This window comes from Accipiter gentilis, chromosome Z (assembly GCF_929443795.1).
Source record: "Accipiter gentilis chromosome Z, bAccGen1.1, whole genome shotgun sequence".
NCBI lineage: Eukaryota > Metazoa > Chordata > Aves > Accipitriformes > Accipitridae > Astur > Astur gentilis.
In genome coordinates, this window is record NC_064919.1 from 72751017 (window position 1) to 72776973 (window position 25957).

Below are 25957 nucleotides of genomic sequence, written 5' to 3' on the forward strand. Positions count from 1 at the left end.
GCCAGAGACTCGTTCAAGTCCAAAGCTCATTTCAGTATCACTGCTGTATCCTTGCAGTACCAATGGCTGTCCTAACTCCAGCTTCCTCCTAGTCACCTGCAGCCTTGGGACACAGTTCTTCCCTGAGCCATTTCAGCCCTTCAGTCCTGCCTGTTCCCTGCCCAGCCTGTCTGAAGAGCAGCAAGAAGAGGAGGTGGACACCAAATTGGGGAGGAAGGAGGACAAGAAGTACACAGTCTGGGGAGGAGTCTTGCAGGACAGGCCAAGGACAAAATGAACCTGGCTTGTATCTTATAAAAAATCTGGGAACCACGGATTTTGGGAGGCCTGATATTTTAGACTTTTAGACACTGATATTTAGAAAATTCTTCGAATACCATGGTTAGGGCATAGCATCTGGCTGTGCACATATCAGCAAGCCCTGTCTGAAGCCAATAGATACTGCATTGGGAAGGAAGGAATGCAGGACATGAAAAAGCTAACGGATGAAATCAACAACTAATAGATGAAATCTGAACTGCTGACTTTTGCCACGAGTGCTGTGAGTTTTTAGTATTACTTTAACAGGAGCAACTGAACAAAGGACACCCTAATATGTTCCATGGAAACTGCAATTGGATTGGCCATAACATGTAGGTTTTGTCAATAATGGTGAAAAATTACTATGTGCAGAAATACCCAATGGGGAAAAACAAGCCTTGTTTTGCCCAGGTCTCTTTAAAGCTGTGTGGTTTATTAAGTTACTGATGTCCATTTGCAGAACTGTTAAGGGTTTGTGAATCTCACCTTTGAGATCTATCTTTGAGATCTATATCTTTTAACTTTTAGAGCAGCCTTTGGTATAGAAGGGTCACTGGATCAGGCTTTCTTCTTGAAACTCCAGTGTGTTTTCATGCAAAAGCATATCACTTCTTGGAGAATGGAAGCGGACTGGGGGAATGGACCACTTCACCTCCCAAGGTCCTTAGCAGCCCTATTAATTAAACAAGTCTAGAGGAGGGAAAAAAATTGAATCTTTCAAACATCCACAGGGTTTGCCTGAGTTTTGGGAAATGAGTAATTTCTGAACTGCTTCTAAACTTGTCTTGGTGCTTTGCACAACAGCATTGCTGAGGTGTACTAACTTGATCAGGCAGGCTTGTGCCCAGTTCCTTTCCACCCACCCGTAGTCCATCATACAATATGGGTGCTAACTCTGCAAGTACACTCTAAGACTTTCTTCTGGAAACCTATTCATTCCTCTAGCTGGGAATTAAGAAGAAAGGACAGAAAACATCAAGCTCTTTGCCTTGTATAATATAGAAGCCATGGGACTGGGACTGAGTCATAGTGTGGACATAACATGAGGGTCTGAGACTCTGAAAACTGTGTTGAAACACTTGTTCAAAATTATTTCTAAGATTTGGTGCTTGGGGGTGGGGAATTTTAGAAGAAAGTATTACATGCTTTTTTTTCCCCCCTTGTATAAATGCTTATTAGTAAGTCTACTTCTTATCTTATATTCATCTTGCTATTAATCTTTCTCAGTCTCATCTTTGTTAAGAACAGTTTTTTAGCTTACTGCCATGTCTCAAATAATCAAGCATGTTTCTCTCATAAAAAAACCCCAAGAATTCATTGTTTAATAGGTTTATGTTTCAGATTATTATTTGGGAAAATGCATTTTCCTTTACTGAACCCCCAGGTAATGAATGAAGAGGATGATGTAACATCAGATTTCTACAATGATTTAACTCCCCTGAGTGATAGTGCTCATGGAAGTACATCATCCGCTCATGGTGGTCGAAGATCTTCTGGTATCCCATTTTTATTCTCAAAAAAGACAAGGGTTGATGCCACATCATCTTCCTCCTTCAAGAAAGCCATTGAAGCCTCATATGAAAAGGTAATTCAATGTTGCCTCCAATTTCTTCCTTTCATTTGATTTCTGTCTGCTCGTTTCAGAATAGAGCTATCAAAGGCTATTTTCTTTATCAAGGCATTGGCATTACATTTAAAAAAAAAAAAAAAACACTAGAATTACACATTTAAAAGTTCCTTTTCTGATACTACAGTATGTTCCTGGTTGTAACATACCTTCTGTAATGCAACATGCTTTTCTGGTTTTAGTACAGAAATCGTAGGCTTTTCCCACTTAAGAAAGCATAGATTTCACATAGATTTGAGATTTTTAGATCAGGTAAACCACTCCTTTCCCTGTCCTAGTTACAGATTAAGAAGGCAGAATGCCATGTAGTAACAGTAGCAGACAACTCTAAAAAGAAATGAAGTGTACTCAGGAATGTTATACATATGCATGTACTGGGAATTAATCTACATCAGTTTTTTATTTGGTAGCTAACTTGCATATTGGAGTCTTATGGCTGCCAGGATGCACTTGGTCATAAAGATAATCTCAGAAATAAAACATCCACAGAAAAGTTTCTGAGAATAGCAAAACTTTTTCCCTTAAAATTCTGCACCTTTAATGCAGATGTATACTGTGGGATGCAAGATTATGTACTTTTATAGTTTAATGCCAGTAAAGATTAAAGATTAAGATTTCCTATGATGGAAGTCTTCCACAGGCCTTGCTAACTTGTCTTCCCGGTTAAGTAACTTGACTGCTTAATTAGTCCATTACTTCTAGTTTGAATTCAACTATATTGAAGTTCTAGCTACCAGAAACTATTGACTTTCGTTCCCATGTAGATACCTGTATACAGATCAGGCTTCTCTTTTGTACAACTGGTAAGTTTGTTTTGGTGGAATGGTGGCTTCTTATTGGCTTAAACCCAGACCAAAGCTACTTATGGAGCTGTTAATTTAAATGAAACTTTTATCAGGAAAGTTTTTTCAAGGTACATTGGGTTTCAGCATTGTTGTCATGAAATCCCAGAAACGCATGTGAAATAGCCAATAACTTAGTCTGGTGTTGGCTAAAGATGACACAGGTTAAAATCCTTTCTTAGTGGACCCATAGCAGGAGTTTTAACTTGGGTCTTCCTCATGTGTTCTACCGTATCATACGGGAAGTCTCTATTTTTATCTTTATCTTCATAAATTTTATTTGTGTTTGTAGATAGATATACACTTGCATATGTTTGAGAGACTTATAAATTAATTTTAAATACTTTCTTAAATACTGAAAATAGAAGTTTATACAGATCACTTAAAAGGACGGGGAACTTACCTGGGCTTTGGAAGGTCAGATTCAGGCTGATATATTAAACTGTGTGCAGAAGGCTTTAACATAAGCATCTCAGGGATGCTGGAGGGCCCTAGCCACTTGAAATGTCTTGCATTTTTCCATATTGGCATGAAAGAAATATGAAAGCTTGACGTTTTTCAAGTTTATTTTTCTTTACCAGAAACTTTTTTAGCTAAGCTGACTGGTCCTCTAGTATGTCTTCTTGGTTTCTGATCCTTTAGTCATAGAATCACAGAATCATAGAACCATAGAAGATTTGGGGTTACAAGGGACCTGTAAAGGTCATCTGCTCCAACCCCCCTGCAATGAGCAGAGACATCTTCAACTACAGCAGGTTGCTCAGAGCCCTGTCCAGCCTAACCTTGAATGTTTTCAAGGATGGGATATCTACAACCTCCCTCAGCAGCCTGTTCCAGTGTTTCAACAACGTCTTTGTAAAAGATTTCTTCCTTATATCTAATCTAAATCTACCCTTTTTTAGTTTAAAACCATTACCCCTTGTCCTATCACTACAGGCCCTACTAAAAATTCTGTCCCCATCTTTCCTATAAGCCCCCTTTAAGCACTGAAATTCTGCAATAAGATCTCCCCAGAGCCTTCTCTTCTCCAGGCTAAACAAACCCAACTGTCTCAGCCTGTCCTCACAGGAAAAGTGTTCCATTCCTCTGATCATTTTTGTGGCCTTACTCTGGACCTACTCCAACACGTCCATGTCTTTCCTGTGCTGAGGACCCCAGAGCTGAACACAGTACTCCAGGTGGGGTCTCATGAGAGCAGAGCCGAGGGGGAGAATCACCTCCCTTGACCTGCTGGTCACGCTTCTTTTGATGCAGCCCAGGACACTGTTGGCTTTCTGGACTGCGAGAGCACATTGCTGGCTCATGTCCAGCTTTTCATGCACAAGTACCCCAAGTCTTTCTCCGCAAGGCTGCTCTCAATCCCTTCATCCCCCAGACTGTAATGACACCAGGGGTTGCCCCGACCCAGATGCAGGACCTTGCACTTGGCCCTGTTGAACCTCATGAAGTTTGCATGGGCCCATTTCTCAAGCTTGTCCAGGTCCCTCTGGATGGCATCCCGTCCCTCAGGTGTGTCAACTGCAACACTCAGCTTGGTGTCACCTGCAAGTTTGCTGAGGGTGCACTTGTTCCCACTGTCTCTTGTCATTGATGAAGATATTAAAGAGTACTGGTCCCAAAACGGACCCCTGAGAGACACTACTTGTCACTGACCTCCATCTAGATATTGAGCTGCTGACAACTACTCTCTGGATGCAACCATCCAGCCAGTTGCTTATCTGCCAAAGAGTCCATCCATCAAATCCATATCTCTCCAATTTAGAGAGAAGGATGTTGTGGGGGACTGTGTCAGAGGCCTTACAGAAGTCCAGATAGATGACATCTCTAGCTCTTCCACTGTCCACTAATGCAGCAACTCCATCAGAGAGGGCCCCTAGGTTGGTCAGGCAGGACTTGCCCTTGGTGAAGCCATGCTGGCTGTCTCGAATCACCTCCCTGTCCTCCACGTGCCTTAGCATAGCTTCTAGGAAGACCTGTTCCATGACCTTCCCAGGCGCAGGGGGGAGGCTGACAGGTCAATACTTCCCAGGGTCCTCCTTTCTACCCTTTTTAAAAACGGGTGCAATGTTTCCCTTTTTCCAGTCTCCAGGGACTTCACTTGGCTTCTGTGACTTTCAAATATGATGGAGAATGGCTTGGCAACTACGTCATCCAATTCCCTCAGGACTCTAGGATGCATCTTGTCAGGTCCTCTAGACTTCAGTATATTCAGGTTCCTCAGGTGGTCTCAGATCTGATCTTCTCTTACAGTGGGAGGGACTTTGCTCCCCCAGTCCCTGCCTTGAGGCCCATCCACTTGAGAGGTGTGGGAAGAGAGATTGCTAGTGAAGACTGAGGCAAAAAAGTTTTTGAGTACCTCAGCCTTCTCCTTGTCCGTTGTTACCAGTTTGCCAGTTGTGTTCATCAGGGGGGTACACTTTCTTGGACCTTTCTTTTCTGGCTCACGTGCCTACAGAAGCCCTTATTATTTTCTTTGCATTCCTTGCCCAGTTCAGCTCCAGCTACGCCTTGGCCTTCCTGACCCCATCGCTACACAACCAGGTAGCATCCGTATACTCTTCCCAGGGCACCTGTCCCTGCTTCCACTGCCTGTGCATTTCCTTCTTGCCCTTTAGTTTGACCAGTAGGTCTTGACTCAGCCATGTTGGTCACTTGCCTTCCTTTCCTGATTTCTTACACCTAGGAATTGAGACCTCTTGTGCTCTATGAAAAGCATCCTCAAAAATCATCCTCATGACCTCCTTCATGTCTTCTGCTTGCATCATTGTAACTGTCTATGGTAGGGTTCAGCTTACACATCCATAAGCAACAGCAGTTCCACAGGGATTTGCATATCAGCTAATTACCCTCCTTTTGTATTGATGAAGATACATGGGTGGGTTTCTGCATGTCTGTTAACTGAACAGTGCCCTAGTAGGGGTGTAGAGGGAGCCCAGGTCACCATCTCTCACTCTTGTCTGTATAAATATAAGGAAAGATTCTTAAAGTGAGACTGGAATATTATGTAACACATTTCATTATAAACTACTTTACTAATATTGCCCATCATGGTCCATGTTGTTATTTTTGTATACTATTTTCTTCACTTTTTTGTCACTGAATTCTCATGCTGTGATGTCAAAGGACTGCTGAAAGCTTTGTATCAGAATTTGTGCCTATTCCCTTAGCCCATGTTCCTATTATTTCTGGCAGGAGTTAATTTAGTTGGACTGCTTGAACTACAATTCAGAAATTGAGAGGTCATCTGCATCCCTGGGGACGTCAGGCAGGGACAGACATGATTCTGTGGCAACTCTACTTATGACATTTGGGATGAAAGATTACTTAATTAGCATGTTTTTGTGAAATACTGCTTTGTTAGAAAATTGCCAATTAAAACTACTGGTTTTAACATCAGTCCAGCTCAGCTTGTGTTTGGTTGCTTTTTGTCAGTGAAGTAGCTTGTATAACAAAACTGAACTTGAGTACTCATACTTCATTTAGACCAGGCTTTCTTTGGGAATAATCATCCCTGATCTACTAAAATTTTGTATTAACACCTGGTACTCATGGGTGAAGCTTGCTACAGGCACCAGCATTTACCACTATGATTAAACATGTGCCCAGAAATAAGTGGAGACTTTGGAATCCAATTTCCTGGGATTGTTCTACAAGTAAAGGTTTCCAATATTGTGCATGCCTCAGGGATTTAACATGGAAATCACTGGGTTTGACAACTGTAAGTTAAATTGCTAGTAATAAAAGCACTTAATTGCTGGTAATAAAAGCACTTAAGATAATTTTACTAGCAGAAAATGCAAATGCAAGATGCATGTCAAGCAGAAATTCATATTTAGCATGCAAGTGCATGTTAAAACCAGCTAAAGTTTTAGAATCAATATTTGCTGAAGTGGCCATGCATGTCATAACTGAAATGTTAGCTGGCACAGCTGAAAGTTGAGGGTCAGAACCTAAATCACACCAAAACCCTGAAAATGATGTTACCACAGGGTATTTTAGGAGCTGAATATAATCTGGGAATTGTTACATACCCTATTTCTCCCATTCTTATTCTAACTGCAGCAGAAAGTTGAGTATCCTTAGCTTATTTTCCAATGTGCAAACAAAAGCACTGAAATGAGCAGTGCTGTGCAGAACTGAGAGCTGAGGTCCAGCTTGTGTGTTACCTTGCTTAGTCGTGGCTGGGAGAACCCCCTGTTGAGATGCATCCCTGTGTCTTCTAAGCCAAGTGACCTTAGAGACAGAAGTGGAGTAGAGCCAACCTATCAGCAGCAAAATTCAGCACAAGAACCCATGTATAAATCAGTAACAAATTGTTTTATAATGAATCTTTCCTATCTGCTGGTTGGTCATTTCCTCTTCTCCTGCTGGTCCTTTTGCTCTTTATCTCTTTGCTTAGGCCTTGTGCCATGAGTTCCCCTTGTCACTCTATAAGCCCCTTATTTCAGTATTTTCTATTCCTTTCCTTTCTATTTAGTTAAACTCCCACATAAACAGCCTCTAGCATTGCAGAAATATATGAATTAGCTGCTTCAAAAACATCAGTATTTCCTAAATGTAAGTGATGTTTCTGGGTTTTGAACTTCCTCCTTTTTTTTTTTGCACCTTACATTAACGGCCTGACACGTGATCTTGATGAGATCTTTATCCCTGTGGTTTAGTTTTAGCAAACTGTTAAATGATGAAACTTCATAACAGTGAGTTAGTATTCAAAACATCCACTCACTAGATCAGTTGCAAACAACCCATGGATATTTATAAGCTGAAGCCTTTCCTCTGAAACTTTTGGTTCTCTTATCAGTTGCTGGTGTATTTGTTATGGCAGGAATCTTTTTGTTTTCTGTTTGGTAGGTGCTTAAAGAGTTCCTATTTTTATTGGAATGCTATATACTCCCACAATGTAAAGCAGTAATGAGCATTGTCCTCAAGAACCTCACAGGGCTCCTGGAAACTCCAGGGCTAGTTTGTTTATGGTTGAAACAGCATGATACACAGGATTAATTAGTTCTTGCAATGTATCTCAGGACATACTCTTGGCTTCTCTACTTTCTGCAGTTAACTACCTATGAAGGTACTTAGAGTGTCCTTTTCTTATTTCTAGAATTCCAACTTTATTAGAGTCCATAAAGTAATTTCTGTTGCAAACTTCACAATGAAACAGTCAGATCTGCAGCTCTCAGATGTCTTTCTAAAAGCACTTAACCACCTGCCCCTGGAGTACAACTACGCTTTATACAGCAGAATATTTGATGACTTTGGCACTCATTACTACACCTCTGGGAAGATGGGTGGTTCCTATGACATTCTTTACCAGTACAGCTCTGAGGAACTGAAGAACTCGGGTATGTAATCTTTAACAAGAAGATACCACAATTTGATTACTAGCTTTTCTTATTACTGTTTTTAGGTCTTATACTACATAGTAAGTTCTCCAACAGCAAAAAATCCTTTAGACTTGCATAGACCCAGAAATTACTCACACTGCCTAAATATAGAGCAAGAAGAAATTTTTGCTCTACACTGTCTTAACTTGAAAAGTTCAAGAGGTTCCTTGCTTGGTAAACATCATTGTCTTTAGGGAAACCTCTTAAGACCTTCAGATCAAGATCAGGTGCCACCAAGAAAAGGTGTTCCAGCATACTTCAGTGTAGGACTGAGGTCTGACAGGTGTAAGTGGTACTTTTTGGGATACAGTCATTAAAGTTGTTGGTACTGATTAGAAATTACTCTAAAAATATTCCTATGGCTGCCAGACTGTCAAAATGAAAAGACAATACCACAAAAGTGGAAATCTAAGATCAAAAGCTGTGATATTTAATGCCACTGCTGTAACTTGCATGGGTATGGGAGGGTACCTAAAGGGGATGGTAAGCATGACTCAATCCAATGCTGTTTGTACCCAGCGAAGCAGGTGCCTGCATTAGTGAAGTCTCCAGTGGTGGGTGAGGAGCAGGGAGAGCTGCAATGGCTCACCTTGGTGTGGGACCCTGGGGGCATGGCGCTGTCATGTAACATGGTTATGGTGATGAAGCTGCTGCTCTGTGGTATTTCTAGGCCTGGCAGTGGATGAATCAGTGGAGTGTGTCCGAAGAGAAACAGTAAGGCGTGTGCTCTTCTGGAAGAAAAAGAAAGTCAGTACCAGATGCACCACAAACAGGATGACTGTGAAACACGAAGGTGACAATGAGGAGAACAGGGCCCATGTCCTGCTACTTACCCTGAGAGATAGCATTCCCCTCAGCTAGGTGCCCCAGGTGACCTCCCAGCTTTGTCGGACTACAGATGCTCTTCCCCCTCTGTCAGAGGAGCCAGTGTTTCACTATCTCTGAAGCAAGCACTGGAAACACCCTCTTACTTGCAAAAGGAATTATGATGTAGGAGCCCTCTTCTCCTCGAGCACCATCATTGGGGATCTGGTGGCACTGGGTCTTCCAGTGAGTCACAGATCTGACAAACATTCCCCATGGCCCTGGGTCCAGGGCCAGGCATGCTGAACTGGGAAATGGGCACGACTAGAAACCTGTGATCTTGATGGAGTCCCTGATCTTCTTTAATGGTTGCTCTGGGCTCATTGAGATCACTCCCTGATCTTCCCGTCCCATCTTCCTCATGCCATGCAGACACCTAGATGCAGAAGTTCCCTGGCAATGCGAGATATGTGTCTCAGAAACTGCAGAAAGTTAGTGCATTTTCTGCAAGAATGGCAAGTTATCTGCATCACTAAAAACAGGGATTCCATCACCTCCACTATGCTTTTGTCCTCGTTTTATGATCAATTTCCATTACTCAGGTGTTTACAACTGGGAATAAAGATCCTGCCTCGCAGTGTGTTCTTCTAGAGGAACCTGCTGTATCCCCTGCATTTTCCACAAATGTCGTCTGTAGTTCTGAATACCACCATGGCTGAGGTTGCAGACACTTTCATCTGGAAGACTATGACAGGCTGCTGTCATAGCGGGGATTGTCTTTCTGAGCTTAGACTTCATTCTTCCAATGGTAGCTTCAAAATATTAATCTTAGTATATTCTTTTATATCCTCTTACACTTTTTCTTAGAGCTCTGTTGTTAAATCCGCTGTCTTTGGAGGCCTTTGTCTGACAATACTATGATGAAATCCCCTTTCAGGCTCCATTTTGGAGTCAGCCGAACGGTCAGTGTCCCTGGTAAAAGGTGGCAGGTCAGAGTATGCGGCAGCTCTGGCCTGGGAGAAAAAGGGGGCTTTTCCAGGACACACAGTCTTCACAAACTGGCTGGAATCGACAAAGGACAATCCTGTGGTGATTGACTTTAAGGTAAGAGAAGAACAAGAAAAATTGGGATAGTAAAGCACTCAGCAGCTCTTCTGAGAGATCTGCAGGTGTTTTGCCTTTTAAATCAGGATGGTGCTGTGTGTGATATGAATGCACATACATATTGGTGTAACATAAACATACAAAACATTTATTAGAACTACTTCTTGTGCATGTCGGTTTATAAGCCACAGCAGGTTTGCATTGCCCACAGACAGTGAGACTAAGAGGGAAGAATATGAGTAAATTACTTCAGCATCAGCAGGAGCTCAGGCATGGGCAGGGCTTAGTTACTGTGCAGGAAAGCAGTGCATGGTGCTGAGAAATTTTTTTTTCCTTGTGCTCTTTCCCTTGTGAGGCTTATGTTGAAAGGTATGGCACATAGCTAAACTGAAACAAAGTTTAGCAGTCCCCTGGTATCTCTGTCCTGCTCATTTAAGGCAGTGTGCCAGTGCTGTTGTGAAAGCACTGAGCTGCCTCGCTCCCTGGCTGGCACAGCAGCCACTCAGCAGCAGCAGCAAAGCACTTGAGGCAAACAGCAAAACCTACCTGAATGCAGCATGCAGTGATCTTTCTTTCTCCCACTGCAGCTGCTGAGCTCCTGAAGGCAGTGTAGGCGTCTCACGTGAAAGAGACTGGCTGTAAGCAAACCCCATGTCATCTATGATGTCCTGAATTTTTAGACATGGTATCCCACTTGGATGGTTTTCCATTGGCTCACAGAGCCCTAACTTGGGGGCTTACAGAGCCCTAAATTGGGGAAATAAAAGCAATATAAACAGGATAATATAGATGTATAGCACTGTCATGCTCCTTCAAAGCTTCCATAACTTTCAACACATCTGAATCCTGTGCGATAGAGCTTCATATGTAGGCTCTAATGCCTTAAAAACCGTGCAGCTACCCCCAGCAGGACCCTGCTGTGTCTAGGTAACTGCTTACTGAATGGCTGTCTACCAGGTATCACCCATCGTGGATTTGGTGAAGAATGTGCCATGTGCTGTGACCAAGCGCCGCAACCTGGTGAAAGCCCTGAGAGAATACGCAGGCAGGTTTGACCCTTGCCAGTGTGCCCCATGCCCCAACAATGGCAGACCTGTTCTTTCTGGGACCGAGTGCCTCTGCCTGTGTCAGGCTGGGACCTACGGCAAAAACTGCGAGACACGAGCTCCAGGTTACAAATCAGGTATTCAGGGTGATACTGTCACAATGTAAATACAGTCTTTCTGGTATCTATTTGTCAAAGATGAATCTGACATAACCTTCCCTTACTAAATCCGTAGCACTTCTTACTACATGGTGATGGACAGAAAGTATGAGAATAAAGGATTGAAAATAAAAAGTCAAACTGAATAGGCACAGCTCAAAAGAAATTGTAAGATATGCTAAGAGATTCCTTAGCTACATAATTAAGATACTAGGAAATGAGCTGTTCAGCAACAACGATGAAGTTGATATCAAAGCTAATTGGTACAAAACCTAAGAAACCCATTCCTTAGTTTTCCTTATAGCCTATTATGCTTAATACTAAATGGCTAATGGAGATAAAAATTGGTGATTACAATATGGAAGGAAAACTCAGTTGTCTTAAGCAGAGGGAACATAATAATCATTCTAAAGAATTTAAAGAAGAATTTTATGCAAACAGATTTTTGAATGAAATTGGCACTAGTGCCATACCTATGGGAAACAGAAGAGACTTACAGTATTATATTTATTATTACATATATTTATATTCCTGGATTAAAATGGGACAGAAAGGAAAGTCACTTAGGCAGTTACAGGTCTTATTATCTGCCCCTGATAAGGAAATATTTTGAAAGAAATAATGAATTGAGGATATGCAGGTAGAGATGAATGTAGAAAGTTTATTGCATACAGAAAAGAAAGGGTGTATAAATAAAACTTTTTGTATATGCTTCATGCTGGCACAGACAAAATACCCCAGGGTTAAGAAGAGACAGTAGTGTTTTAATTTAGCTTGCATGGAATGTAGATTTGGGGTTTAGACATGGTGTTAGAGCTCAGATTTATTTAATAACTCAGTAAACTCTGAGCTATCTAAAAAAGGTTGTCACCATCATGAAAACTCAAACATCTGTGTGTGCAATAGAAGTAGAAAATAAGCTGCTTCTGCGTTTGAACGTTACCTGCAGTTAAAACTGGAAAGGAAGATATACTTAGGTTTTATTGAAGCAGCTGGAATTTGGCTGACCATCTCTTTTGAAAACTTTACATTCTAGATACAATCTACTTCCTTAACAACAACAATTTTAAATCCTCTGAAAACGGCTATTGTGAATTTACCACAATCCCTCTCATAAGTGGTGTTAAGAGAAATACTATGTATGGTACCGATTTACCAAAGGATGGGATTTCTTTTACCTCTTGCAGTTGCTGTAGATGGTCGCTGGGGTTGCTGGTCTGAATGGAGTTCATGTGATGCTTCCTTCAAAACAAGAAGGACCCGGGAGTGTAATAACCCTTCCCCGATGAATGGTGGGAAGCCCTGTGAAGGTGAACAGGAAGAAGTGGAGGACTGTTATGTCTCTGTGTTCACAGACAGGTAAGAAGATGGTAGATCAAAAGATCTCCATAGTCATGGGGCAAAGTTAAGGAGTCCTCCAAAATGGCTTTGTGACTACAAAGGAGAAATAGAGACAACTCTCCAGTCAGAACTTCTGTGATGGGGTTGAGAGAAGGAAAGGTCTGAAAATCTTCACAGCTTGCTTCAAGTTTTGATTTATTAATTTATTATTCCTAGAAGATGTCTGGGGAATTACATACTAAAGTATGCCTGTAGGTCTCTTAGCTGCTTTACATGGCTTCTTGTCCAAAGCCATGGAGAACTCATCTCCTTCTGTTCATGGGAGTTTGCAGTTTCAGGTTTTTTAATATCACATCCTCTTCTCTTAGATGTTTAGGTCTGAACTCAGTGTCAGAGAGAATTCCACTGAAACTACCAAGCTTTTCATATTCCTGCTTTGAGCATGGCTGGTGTAACAGTTTTGCATGGTTTCAACTTAAAATCCTAACTCTAACCCCAAACTGGCTCAGTTTCTTGGATCTTCAAGAGCAAGGCTTTGTACAGATTCAGTTTTTCTACTGGAACCAAAAGCTGAAGCAGGATTTTCATCATTCCTGCTGTAATGACTACAGAGGAGGTTCTGGAGTGGATAGGAGAGGATTAAAAGCAATGGGCTCCACAGTTCTTTGTTACTCATCTCAGTTAGACACCACAGGCTGTACATCTCCATGCTCACAGAGACCAGCCTTCTTTAACTATTGCCTGATGGCAACGGGAAGCTTTTGACTGTGCTATCTTAAACCCTCTCAAATCACATGGACTCCTTAGAGACATTCTCCATATGCTGTTCTTTGCCTCTTTTTCTTACTCTGTAAAAATATTTCATGAGTTATGTCAATAGAAATTGTAGCCCTGTATCTATCACTTTTTTAGTGCTCTCACAATCTCCCTCCTATCAATACCTGCAACTTCTGATGTCCACCATTTTTTATTCTTTTATTTAACAGAATAAAGTTTTTTTCACTGGTCAGAGGGACACAGGGACACTCAGCATTCCTGTCCAAAGTCACACCAATGCTTAAGATACATCCTCACCAGCAAATTCTTATTTTTCAGAGGTGCTCCTTGTATAAATGATGACGAAGCCAGGAGAGAAGGGGATGTTTTGATTGGTGAACCTGAGTCTGGATGCTCCAGGCCAGACATACCAGAAAACAGCTTTATCAGGGTGAGCATGAAAAATGAGTGATACAGAAGGAAAGTGTAGTAGTTACAGAGCTGGGAAATTTTACAGCTTCTTTGTTACATGTGCCTGATAACCAAGCTAGCTACTGTGCTTGTGAGCATGTTGCTGCGTGTGTGGCATGCTGTGGGACACCACTCCACCAAAGCCCACCAGCAACTGAAGCAAAAGCAAGGTAAAATCCATTTCAAACAGTGGTCCTTGAATTCTTGTTTTGTAACCATGACATCCGTTAGTGCAGCTGGGCAAACATATAATTATATAGGTGAGTGGATGACTCATATTTCAGAGCTGGAAAAGCACACATTCATTACATCAAATCATCAGGCTTTTATCATTGTTTCTTTTGACAATGTCCAGTCTCGTTACCATAGATTTTTGAAGGGCTTTTTTGCTTCTTTTTTGTAGAATGAAAAGAACCTGTATGCTGTGGGGGAAGAAGCTGAAATTGCCTGTGTGAGTGGTCATGTCCTCAGTGGCTATCAATTCCTTCGATGTCTGCCAGATCAAACCTGGACGCAGCAACCTGTTGAATGTGAACGTAAGAAAGAGAAAACTAATTTAGCCCAGCAACGAAACAGAAGTGGAAGAAAAAGAAACAAAATAGATTTTAATACAGGTTTTAACAAAAGAATCTGTAATGATATCTGAAAAGATAGCATTTTAAGAAGGTATTTCATGTAGAAGTGGCAAAAACCTACTGAGTCACTACATCATTCCTCTTTCAATTCAGAAGTGTTACTATTATGTACTTTATAAGGTTATTGTAATATTGAATGCTTTAGAAAATGCTCAGATGGGTGCTGTGAGGTCCTGCTTTTCTCTAGTTTTAAATACCTTTAACACAAGGACTCATCTTTTGTTTCCAGACTTACATAGATATCTTTAAGTTGATGACAGTTATGCTGAAGAAAGCGTTCTTAAAGCAGCTCAACTTTTTATATTAAATGGATGGTGTGTCTCTAACCACCACCACCCCCTCAGGCTGCCTTGAAAATCCCCACAATAAATCAATGCCCTGAAGTACTTATAGTCCAGTTAAGAATTAAGGATCAGAACTGACCTGGGTTTGCTAACAGGAGACATTCTGGTAGTTTTCTACAACTCAGTATGATTTCATTGACTTAGTCTTCATTTTATCAAAAAAATCTCCCTGAATATAATTATGGGATTTCTATCAGCATTCATATTAATTGTTTTGTTAATAGCTTAATTTAAAAAAAAAAAATGCGGTTAATGACTTTCTTATTTTTAAACTGTAAAATTAAATTACTTATACTAGCATACCTTAGAAACACATAATTATTTAGTTATTGATTGAAAAATATTTTTAAAGACTATGACAGTGCACTGAAAATTTCTAGACTTAATTATGTTAAATATTTATTAGTTTTGAATGTCAGTCAAATGTTCAGTGTTACTGAGTATCTTTATGGCTCTTCAGATGAAGCATTATGACTTGCTGTAAATGTCCATACACCATAAACCCAACAAGAATTATACTTTTTTCTTGTTTATTACAGCCTCGGTATGCCTCAGGCCACCAACATCTGACAGTGTCACAATTTCCCCATTTAAGCAACAGTACAACATTGGTGAAACCATGAAGCTGAGCTGCCAAGCTGGGTTTATAGTCACTGGCCAAACACAGTATACCTGTGGGAAAGACCTGTCCTGGATACCTCCTATTTTGACATCTATTACATGTGAAAAAGGTTAGTATGCCTGCAGATACTTTACTGTTTCTATACTGCTGTTATTAACAGCACAGTTTATTTTAGCTAGCTAGAACTAGGAGGCAGATGACTGGTTTTAAGACACATAGCAACTGTTCATTAATTTTGGTTTTACTTTGTGCCTACCGCAGTACCATATAATTTCAGCCCCAAACTTCTCCATTAAGTTCAGAATTTTTGTGTGCAATGTACTGCACACTTTAATTATGAAACTGAGATCTTGAAACTTTTCTTAAAAACAAAACAAACACCAGCTGTATTAACAAGGCTTTGTGAAAGCAAAGTAGGAGAATGCATTCTATTGAAACTTCAGCTTCTCTTCTTGTACGGGATCTTCCAGTGATTTTTGCAAAGACTGCTGTGTACTTGTGGAATCCCAACCACAGCAGGTTTTGAAGAGAGAAATATAGGATAAATGGAAATAAATCCATTTTAGGGTTTATGGCAGGAGTCTAAAAAATTTCTTTTTGCTTTGTTACTAGTTACAATAACTCTCACTCCTCTATTTCAGATGTGCAAACTACTATTAGAGGCATTTGCAATCCAGGACAAAAGCAGGTTGGATCTCAGTGCGTTTGTATGTCTCCAGAAGAAGATTGTGGGTAAATTAAGTACTTTAATTAGAAAAAGTCATGTCAAAGTTTCTCCACTGATAGACCAAGAGTCCATTGTGACAAAAAAACAGGAAGTGTAACAAAAGACAACAGCAATTCAGGGCTACTGTCTGTTCAGATACTAGCCAGCTATGCCTCTGTATCCAAATTACAGACCCATTTATCACTGTCATCACCTTGCTATAATAGGTTATGCTCCTTGTGTTTGAGATTCACCTTTTTCAGATGAACATACTACAAAATACACTGTATATTTCAGTCTCCAGACCATATACAAAATACGTAAGAATTGGATTTACTGTCTCTTTACGCACCATGACCTGCACAGACCACTGAGCCTTCAAGTGAATAGAGGGTTATCCTAGAGGACTTTTTAGTAAATGACTGGCCAGGGTGGAGGTTTGGTGTGGGTCTGGAGATAGGAAAGATGAGCACAGATTGAATATGAGCTGGGCAATCGTAGGGCTGAGATCAACATACATTCCACCACAGGGCTCAGAAGGTGATAGACAATGTCAAAAGTATGTAAGCCAAATCCTCTGAAAGCTAGAGAGATTTTGTTGACTAAAGCTATGAGCTTAACTCAGGAACATAAACAAAGTGAGTTGTATTGCTCCCTGTCTTTGGGAAATGACTAAGCTCCACAAAATGATGCTACTTGGGAATGCCTGCACTTGCTGAGAACAAATCCACTCGGGAACCAAGAGCAATGCAGAAGGAAACTACAAGCAACGTGGCTGGGTTTGCCTGCTGTTGTTCTCAAACTAACTGTGCCTCAGAGGCAGACGCACACACAGCTGCAGGGCTGCATTAAGTCACATAAGCCACCCCAGGGCCTGTGGAAATTTCACATGCATTGTGGAGGTAAGAGCACCTCCTGTTTTCTTGTGCAGGCACATGCCCTTCACCTCCCATCTGTTGGACAGGACCAAAGCTTCCTCATCTCACAGCACTGTGCCATATCAGGTCCAGGTCCTGCAGTACCTGACAGCCGTAGGTCTTCAGACAGATATCTAACCTGTCCATGGCTTTGTTGTGTTTCATCCAATGCTGGTGGAGCGTTTAGGAGCATGGACTTGTTCCACAGCCTGCTAAAATATTTTTTCTTTTTTTCTTGGGGCAGCCACTACTCAGAAGACATCTGTGTGCTACACACTGTTTCTGAACAGAATGTGACCAAGCCCAGCTGTCAGTATTCAGCTGAAATGTGCCTCGGAGAGCAGTCATTTCATTTCTTGCATGCTGGCCCTTGCCATGGTGATTCCAATCTAGACTGGGCTATTGAAAGGGCAAAGCTCTCTACAAATAGCTTGAAGAAAGTGCCCTGTGGCTATGACACCTGCTATGACTGGGAGGAATGTCCAGGTATGACTTCTGAATGGTGGGATTTATCCAGCCCTTTGGATCTAAAAATGGAACGTGCCGAGTCCTTCACTGCTCCATGAATGGGACTTACAGGCACTGTGGTCTATCCGAGCAATTTATGGTGAGAGGACCATGGAAGTGTGGTCAGCCCTATGTCTCTGCTAGCAAGTGTTACATTTAGATATATGCCTTTTCCCTCAGGCACAAGTGATGTAGCGTTGCCACTTCCCATTAGTAAGCCGCAAAAGGAACTTGGAGATTAAGGGAACTTCTTCAGGAGAATTAACATTTGAATCTTTAATCACAAAGATATAGTCAGCAATATTATCGCCTATTCCCTGTGAGGCTACTATAACTACTAGTTTGTACTTCAGGAGTTAATTTGGGCCACACCCTCTATAGCATATAATTAAATTATGAAATTAAATCATGATACTACTTAAAAAGCAAGACTGGGGCCATCAGGCTTAATGGGATTTTAATGGTAAAATCTGTAAATACCCATATGTGAAAACTGTGTTTATTAAGAGTTTTAATGAACTAGCTAAACTGGTGAAATCCCTAAGAGGATTATTTTATAAACACTGTTGTGCAACTTGGCTATTTACTGTGTAACTTGGTGATAAGAGCAGTGGGTTTTCCTGTAAATGTCTGAGGTGCTGGCTGGCTCCACACACGTCAAGCTCTTGCCAGGAAAAGGCTGTGTGGCAGCCACGCTCATTCCTTCACTTGCTTCCACAGACAAATGTGATCCTTATCACACCTTGTCTACTTATGATAAATAAAGCATCAGCAGTGTGCAGCAATCCTAAAACCCTGTTTTGAAGATGCAAGGTTTCTGCAGCACAGGATTTGAAGTAGGTGCCTGTAAAATTGCTGCACAAGATGTTCTTTGTGGGGCCGAAGCAGAGGGCATGACCAGGCATGCCCCTCGAGGGACATGCAGTGGTGGAGCCTCTAGGAACCTTGGGCTCCTGGGAAGATGGTTATAATTTAAAAAAATATTGGGCTTATTTATTCCAGAGCCCCTAGGAAGCCTAGATCTGCTCCCACTATGGAAGTGGCTTAAAGCTGGATCCTGTGCCAGCACCTCAGTGTTTTTCTCTCAAAAGCCTACAGAGGAGCCCTGTTCAGTGAGGAAAAATGAGAGAGAGGAGAAAAACACATTGAATAAAACAAGTTTTCATTGGACTTTCCTCCTTGCCATCTCTACAAAAGTCAGCTTTCTCATGAGTATGCACAAACATTTAGGAAATGAGAGCTTTGATTTTCCTGAGAACAAGTAGTTGGTATCAACACAGAGGCAGAAGATGCTGCAGTACCATGTGAAAGCAGCTAAACAGGAAAACACACATTTTTCATATGTTTTAAAAAAGGGGAAGGCAGAAACTTAGTTTCCTGCCTAGGGAATTTCTGGGAAAGAATATAAAGGTTTAGAATCTGATTAGATCAGAAATGGGTAATGAAATAACCGGCAGGACTGAGCTTTACTACAGGCCAGCAGCAGGTAGCTTAGCATTCCTAAAGGGAGCTTTAATGAAATAGGAGCTGACACAGTATGGACCTTAAGACTCCATTTCACAGCAACATTGGGTGCAAGGATAATTGGGAACAGAAAGTCAACTTAATATCTTTTTGTTTAGAAGAAAGGTCAGGGAAAGCCAATGGATAAAAATAGTTAGATACTTCATTTCTGCTTCTGTATGGGCACTGCTGCAAAACCTGATATTTAAAGCTGCTTTTGTCTCTGTACCTAATACTGTACCATCTCGTGTATGCATTATAGGCTTTTTGTAACTAATGTATAATGAATCTCCAATAGTGTTTTTCCCTGTTGGACTTTGAAATGTTCTCAAACTATAAAATGTGATTTTAGTCATGACATTTGCAGCTAAAATTCCAACTCATTCATTCCCAGAGACACAGACCCAGTGCTTCTGCCTCATGCCTTACCAGTGTCCCAAAGAAGAGAGCCGCCTTCACTGCATCCAAATGGAGTCGACAGGAAGGAGGAAGACAGTCAGTCATTGCACGCTGGCAGCCATGAAGTGTGCTGGCATCAAACTGGAGGTGCTGGAGCAGGCACATTGCCTGGCGTAACCCATCAAATCTCCTGGCAGCCACCATGATCATCCCACCATGCACAGGCTGAGCCATCCTGGCAAAAAACTTGGCTGGTTATGAAAGGACAAGTAGATCAAAAACAAAGGGGGGGGGGGGGGGGAAGCACTCACTTCACAGATTTTTGGGAGAAGGGTGGCAGTGGGCTTTTTCTGGTCTGAAAGTGACCTGGGGTGTGGGGTGTAGGGACTGCTCTGACTTCTCATAACTGTGGATGTGCAGAGGGAGAGAGGGGAGGGGATTGAAAAGGAGAAAGAGGACCATTGCCTTTGTCTGCTCTGGTGCTGGATGAGACTTTTCCTTTCCTCAGCCATTTGTTGATTTGTCCCTGTGCTTGTGACTACTGTGCACCCCGGCTGTCTCACTGGCTGAGTACTTGCTGTATCATCCAGGCAGGCAGACCACTTCAGCATCATTGCATGTTCCCTCTGATGCTTAATGGGGTCATGAAAGACACTACTCATGGTACAAATTCAGTGAGCAATACAAAATACTGAAACCACAAATATGCAATGATTGAGTGGAGTCTTCAAAACCATGCGATTTTTAAACACAGTAACTGAAGGGAGGAAGTGTTTGCTGTCTGGGTTTGTTTGCTGGTTTTGAGCCTTAGACACTGTTGGGGAATTTTTATGGCACCCCTTAAGGTGAATTAAACACACATTTATGCTTAAATATAAAAGAAAAAAATTAATGAACAATGCATTGGGCAGAGTCCTACCACAATACACAGTTCTACATGGAGTCTGCAAAGATGTCTCACAAGCAGATTCCTTATATACACTTGCACCAGCACTAATCCCGAGAGCAGTTGCACAGGGCACCTCAGCCCAGCTGTGCGTCCATCCCCCAGCCCAGCAGTGCTGCCAAAAGTGACCCCTGAGCACTCCCATTCCAGGACAACTACAAGACTACGCTGAGGCTGTTTCTTATCACCAAGGGAAACTTCAGTCCCTTGCAAGGGGTCTGTTCTTTCTCTGGCATTTCTGCTTCCAGCCAGTTTAACCCCTTCTTGTAGTTGGGCCTTCTTGCCTTCTGTGCCAGATCATTCCTTGGTCACAAATGACCACTGCTGAGCAGTTACAATTGGAATTTCCCCTTCATTACTCAGAATTTTACAAAACTGAATATTAGAAAGCTACCTTCCAAGAAGGGGAAAGCTGAAAGTCACTTTTTTTTACCAGCAGTCAGCAGAACAATGAAAATGAGGGAAAAAAGCATGAGAAGTGTCCATTGGTGAATAACCTGCCCTGTGTATAAGTGTCACACCTCCCCTGGGGCTGGGCAGAGTCATTTGGGAGCTGGGAGTAGACTGGATGTGAAATGGTTATTTTCCCTCCAAGGAGGTATCAGACCCCTAGATTTGGGATGTTGCCAAGCTCCCTAAATCAGCAACTAGTCTCAACTGGATGGAGCTCAAGGAAAAGAAGCAATTAATCCTGCTGCTAAATACAATAAAGCACTGTGTTTTCTTGTTTAAAATGTGTAGTAAAAATGATTATAAAAAATCATTTTTTTATGAGATAGGTTTGCCTTTGTAGTTCTATAGCTTGTTCCTCCAACTGAAGATGTATACTAATATGCTGGTGATGGTCTAGGAGAGGGTTGCAAATTTGATTGTACCGAGATTGCTTTTTAGTGCCCTTATTTCTTCTTGTTGGTTGCATTTTGTGGGGCAATGATCACTCAGAATGGCTGCGTATGCCTTCTGCACCCTCAATGAGCAATGAAGATTTCTTGCTCCTCACCCTCTAATCTTAATCCTAGCTTTCATTACAGGACTCTGATTCCAGTGTGACCATCTAGAAATGTTTCTGATATGAGGAATTTTTTTCCCTGACACTTCTCACCATGATAAATTGCCAGATGAAGTTATTTCCTGGTAAACAGAAGGTAGCTGAGAGCTCCCTAGCTGCCCCCATTTCTCTAGCACCTCTGGTCTCAGAGTGGTTGTGTGCTGTGCGAGTGCTCGCATTAAGACTTGCATTGTACTGTCTTGCTAATGGGGATAACTCCCATATTTTCTGTTTTACAGTTGAGTATTATGGCACAGAATGGAGACATCATCTGCCACTCACTAATAAGGTGGTGATTCAGCCATAAGCTGAATCAAGAGGAAATCTTCACCTTGCTGAAATTAGTGAAAGATTTACTGTTGGCTTCAGTAGGGTCAGGACTGCACTTGCAAGGACTTTGGGTTTGCTGCTGTGCTCTGTCACAGGGGTGACCAACCATCACATCAAAGACTTCAGCTCTTTCACGTTTCCTGCAACATCTATCTTTTTCTTGGATAAGCTCTCCTCTTCTACCATGATAACTTATATTAGGTATTTTCTTGTTCACTGGTGGCAGGAAATGCCATCCCTCCTTTGCCATTGTAAGCTCCAAGTAATGCTATCTGGCTTGATGGATCATTGCCTTGAGTCATAAATTATAATTGTGGAAGATGAAGCAAACATGAACTGAATCTGTCAGGGTCACAGAGACCTTACCGATTCTTGAAAGACGGCTCACTTGGTAATGATGCCTCTCTACTGCACAGAAAAATGCCATCTATTTGTTCTTAATGTCAGAGAAGAGGCATTATCCAAAATTAATATAATGAGTCTTTCCATTGACGCAAAGTTCCATACAACATCCCAGAATATCTAATTTTTCACTAGCACAAGAGTATGTGAAGTGTATATAGAATACACTTACCACAGTGAGGCAGCTGAGGCACACACAATTCAATGGCTAGACAATTAGCAGCTGCTGTTGTGAGCTTCTGTATAAATAGTTACTGCAATTGTAAGATAGAATGCAAAATTTGACCAAATATATAAGAGAACTGAATACATATATATAGTACCTGTGTTTATCCTTATGCAACCTCAGAAAGGGGTAATCCACAGTTTGCTTCATGTGTTTGAAGATAAGGCAGATATGTAAGTTTAAATATCAACCTCCAAACTTTTGCCAATGAGCCACCGTTCACACTGACTAGTTATAGCAATTACTGTTTCCTGTTACAGCTATGAGAGAAAACATTGAGTCCTGATGTCTTTATTTCAGCTTCTATGTGAGAGAAAAACATCTCTTAATTTAAGAATTTGGTGAAAAATATGACTGTGGCTATTAAATGCAAAGTTGCTAGATGCAGAAAGCACAGCAGAAGATGGGTACCAGAGCTTTTGCCAGTGCCACTTTCCCAGTAAGTGATAACCCAGAGGCAATCTTGGCCAGCTTTTTCCCACTGGGTTGCTGCAGAGCTCACCGCTGTCCAACGCACGTCCTGGGCTTGCACTCCAGGGAGTGCTGGGATGTATCTCCAACAGCAGCATAACTTGTGGCATTCATGATAGCTCCAGCTCAACATATTCAGTTTATGTATTTAGAGGATGAGGTCCATCAGACTTCTCCTCACCCAGAGATCCCTGAGCAGGCGTTCTGACAATAGCTTTGGATAGTTCTTTCAGAAAAGGGAGGCTTCAGCCAAATCAGCCAAACAGACCTGACTCAACTCTGCCAGTGCTGTGTTATGGGATAAAAATGCTGCAAATAACATTGTTTATAAGGTAAAACTTAACTAGATTTAATAAACCCTCTGCTCAGAGGTGTCAGTTTTACTATAAGGGGTCTTTCAACTGGCTCCCAAGGCTCTGTGTCTCCATGTGTGGGTAGGTGTGACTATTTCCAACACAGAGGGGTTTGGGTAAGCTAATGTTCCTTCCTTGGTTCCTGGGAGTGAGATGCCCCTAAAGGTGTATGTCTGCATCCAAGCTAATCATCTTTCGCTATCCTTTTAGTCAGTGGAGGAGAGAAACAGTCCCTCAGAGGGCAGGATTTCTGTCTTGTTAGGTAGACATCTCAAAACAGGCTGGGTAAGTCATGCCCTAAAGGTGCCTGTCTTCCTCTGTTGACTGTGAAGGGAGCTGGGGGGTGACTAGGCCAAATACAAATATTTATGTGATATGTATCTAAAATTGGATTAAATTAATCCTACCTCTTCTATTTTTAAAAAGGAATATATATATATTTAAAATATATAAATAGGTATATATATACACTCCTAACATTTAATTTCCAGCACTGGGTTATTTGTCTTCCAGATCAGCACCATTTCTGTTACCACTTTTCAGGAATAACTGGCTCCATCCACAAACGACCAAAGCTGTTGTTGCGCTTGGCACTGCGATAACTCAAGGTTGAGACTGCCTCCCAAAATGGTGCTGAGCACCAAATGAGGTGCCTGTGCTTCCTTCTCATTGCATGTTCTGTAAACCAGAAACCATCAAGTGTTATTCATGTGGGGGTGGAAGAAACGAGCATGTCTGTATGAGACACAGCCAGCCACCAGCACGCTGGGGATGGGATGATTTTAGTGCATTGTGCCCTGCTCATTACCCAGTAATGGGGCTTGAGGCCCAATTGTTCCAGGACCTGCAATAACCAAACCCAGAGCAGAAGGGACTTGATTTTAACATGTTGCTTTTTAGATGAAGCCTGGTTGCTTTCTTTATTATTATTATTATTATTATTATTATTATGACTCCCTAGAGCCCCCTTACATCCCAAGTTGAGAGTCAAGGGGTCTTCAGCCTGACACAAATGAGCCTAAAGGAAGACAAGAAATTACTGTAGAGATATATGCTAAAATTCCCATTTTGTTTTTGGAAGCTGTTCCTTCCGTAACTTGCAGGGTAGCAGAGCCTTTCACCCGGCATCAACCTCAGGTGAAGAAATCATTTACCTAGAGCACAGTGAGGAGTCAGGACCTGAGGGCACCAGCCACACTTAGGGCCCAGGGCCTCCTCCACCCTGCCCATGGCCCAGGACCCCGTTTCATTCCCCCTAGGCCGTCGGGCCCTGCCCTGCCTGGCCATGGACCTGGTTGATTGGGATCCCTGCCCATGAGCCAGTGTCCCAGCCTGGCCTTGGCCTGTCCCCATCCCCAGGAAGGTGCCCAGGGCTGGGGCTGCCCAGGTCCCTGGGTGTGGGGTGGGACAGGCCTGGGCGGCTGGGGTGTCCCCAGGGAGCCTCTGGCTCCTGCAGCACCCTGACAGAAAGGTAGAGAAGTGCACGTTTAGCTGGAAGCCATAAATGTGTCAGCAAGTGCAAACTTCTAATGGTATTTTCTTTATTGGCCATAAACCCCAGCTACCAGGGGCTTTCTTGCTCTACTGCTCCCTGCTGCTGAGATCTTACTAAAATAGTAAAAACAGTGTTCCTCTTTTACTAGATCCTTCTGCAAGCATAGTGTAAATATCACAGGTGATAGGAAAGCTTTAGTTTTCCTGTGGTGATATCTTACTTTTCAGACAAATTAACTACAAAAGCAAACACATATGAGTGATTGCGGGTAACTGGGCACCAACTGGGAATTTCAGGGCCCTGATGAGCAAGTAGGTCTTGTCAAATGCTGTCTCAGAGACTTCAGGCCCTGGTCAATGTGACCCACGTGTTAAAACCCGCTCAGAGAGAAAATGAAGCTGATTATCTGCTGTTTCCTCAGGTCACTGGCTGTTTACTTGCATCTCAGGGAGGCATTCTGACACAGCACTGCAAAGCAGCCGACCTGTAGCTTCAGATTACCAGTCCAGAGAGAGAGCTGCAATTAACAGCAGAGCAGAAATTAGAAGATCTGTTCCTGGAAATCAGCTCAGCCAGAGACAATTGAAACTTCTAGCAGAATAAACCATTACTGGTTGAAACACTTAATTATATTTTTTGCTAATTTCCACAGTTAACGTTTACAATGCGCATGTAATCAGGGTGATGCAGGTTGTAGTAAGCAGGTGGCGCAGGTGCCATTGCCACAGTCTCTCTCCAGAACTGAGTCACTGAATATGCTGCCAGCCACGCTGGGGGATACAAGACTGAGGAGGGCCCTGACTGCACTGAAGCCCATCAGTGCTCCCCCCAGGAGCTCCGATGATTGCTGCCTGCCACCTTCTGCTGCCTTTCAGGGGACCTCAAGGGGTAATTGTAATTTTGGACAAGGCAGGTTGGATCCCAATGCATCTGTATGACTACAGCTGAAGACTGTGGATAAGAATATGTGGGGAAGTTTGGTGTTTCCATTCCCTGAGATTACTACCACATGAGCTAAAAATAACCAGAAGCCCTTAAACTGCTGTTCTAAAATAACCCATTAAAAATGAACCATACTTACCACCAGGGTGACATGATTTCAAACCTGAACATGGGTCAGGTAGTGCTAGATTGCATTACAGAAAAATGGTGGTCTTGGTTCACCAGAGCCACACACCAGGAAAAATATCTATGCAAAAAAAATGTATCCAAGGACTGCA

The 25957-nt window shown here is 42.1% G+C and overlaps 1 protein-coding gene across 1 annotated transcript in view; it reads left to right on the forward strand.

The window, feature by feature from the left end:
* Positions 1–21146, forward strand: part of C6 (complement C6) — a 28198-nt gene extending 7052 nt beyond the window's left edge. The window contains exons 7-18 of the mRNA XM_049794775.1: positions 1685–1885; positions 7871–8111; positions 8824–8946; positions 9895–10061; positions 11019–11244; positions 12453–12624; positions 13702–13813; positions 14237–14369; positions 15352–15543; positions 16076–16166; positions 17302–17543; positions 19462–21146. Coding sequence (XP_049650732.1) covers positions 1685–1885; positions 7871–8111; positions 8824–8946; positions 9895–10061; positions 11019–11244; positions 12453–12624; positions 13702–13813; positions 14237–14369; positions 15352–15543; positions 16076–16166; positions 17302–17543; positions 19462–19643 — 2082 coding nt within the window. The 3' untranslated portion in view covers positions 19644–21146. The remainder of the gene's footprint in view (positions 1–1684; positions 1886–7870; positions 8112–8823; positions 8947–9894; positions 10062–11018; positions 11245–12452; positions 12625–13701; positions 13814–14236; positions 14370–15351; positions 15544–16075; positions 16167–17301; positions 17544–19461) is intronic.
* The last annotated feature ends 4811 nt before the right edge of the window (positions 21147–25957 follow it).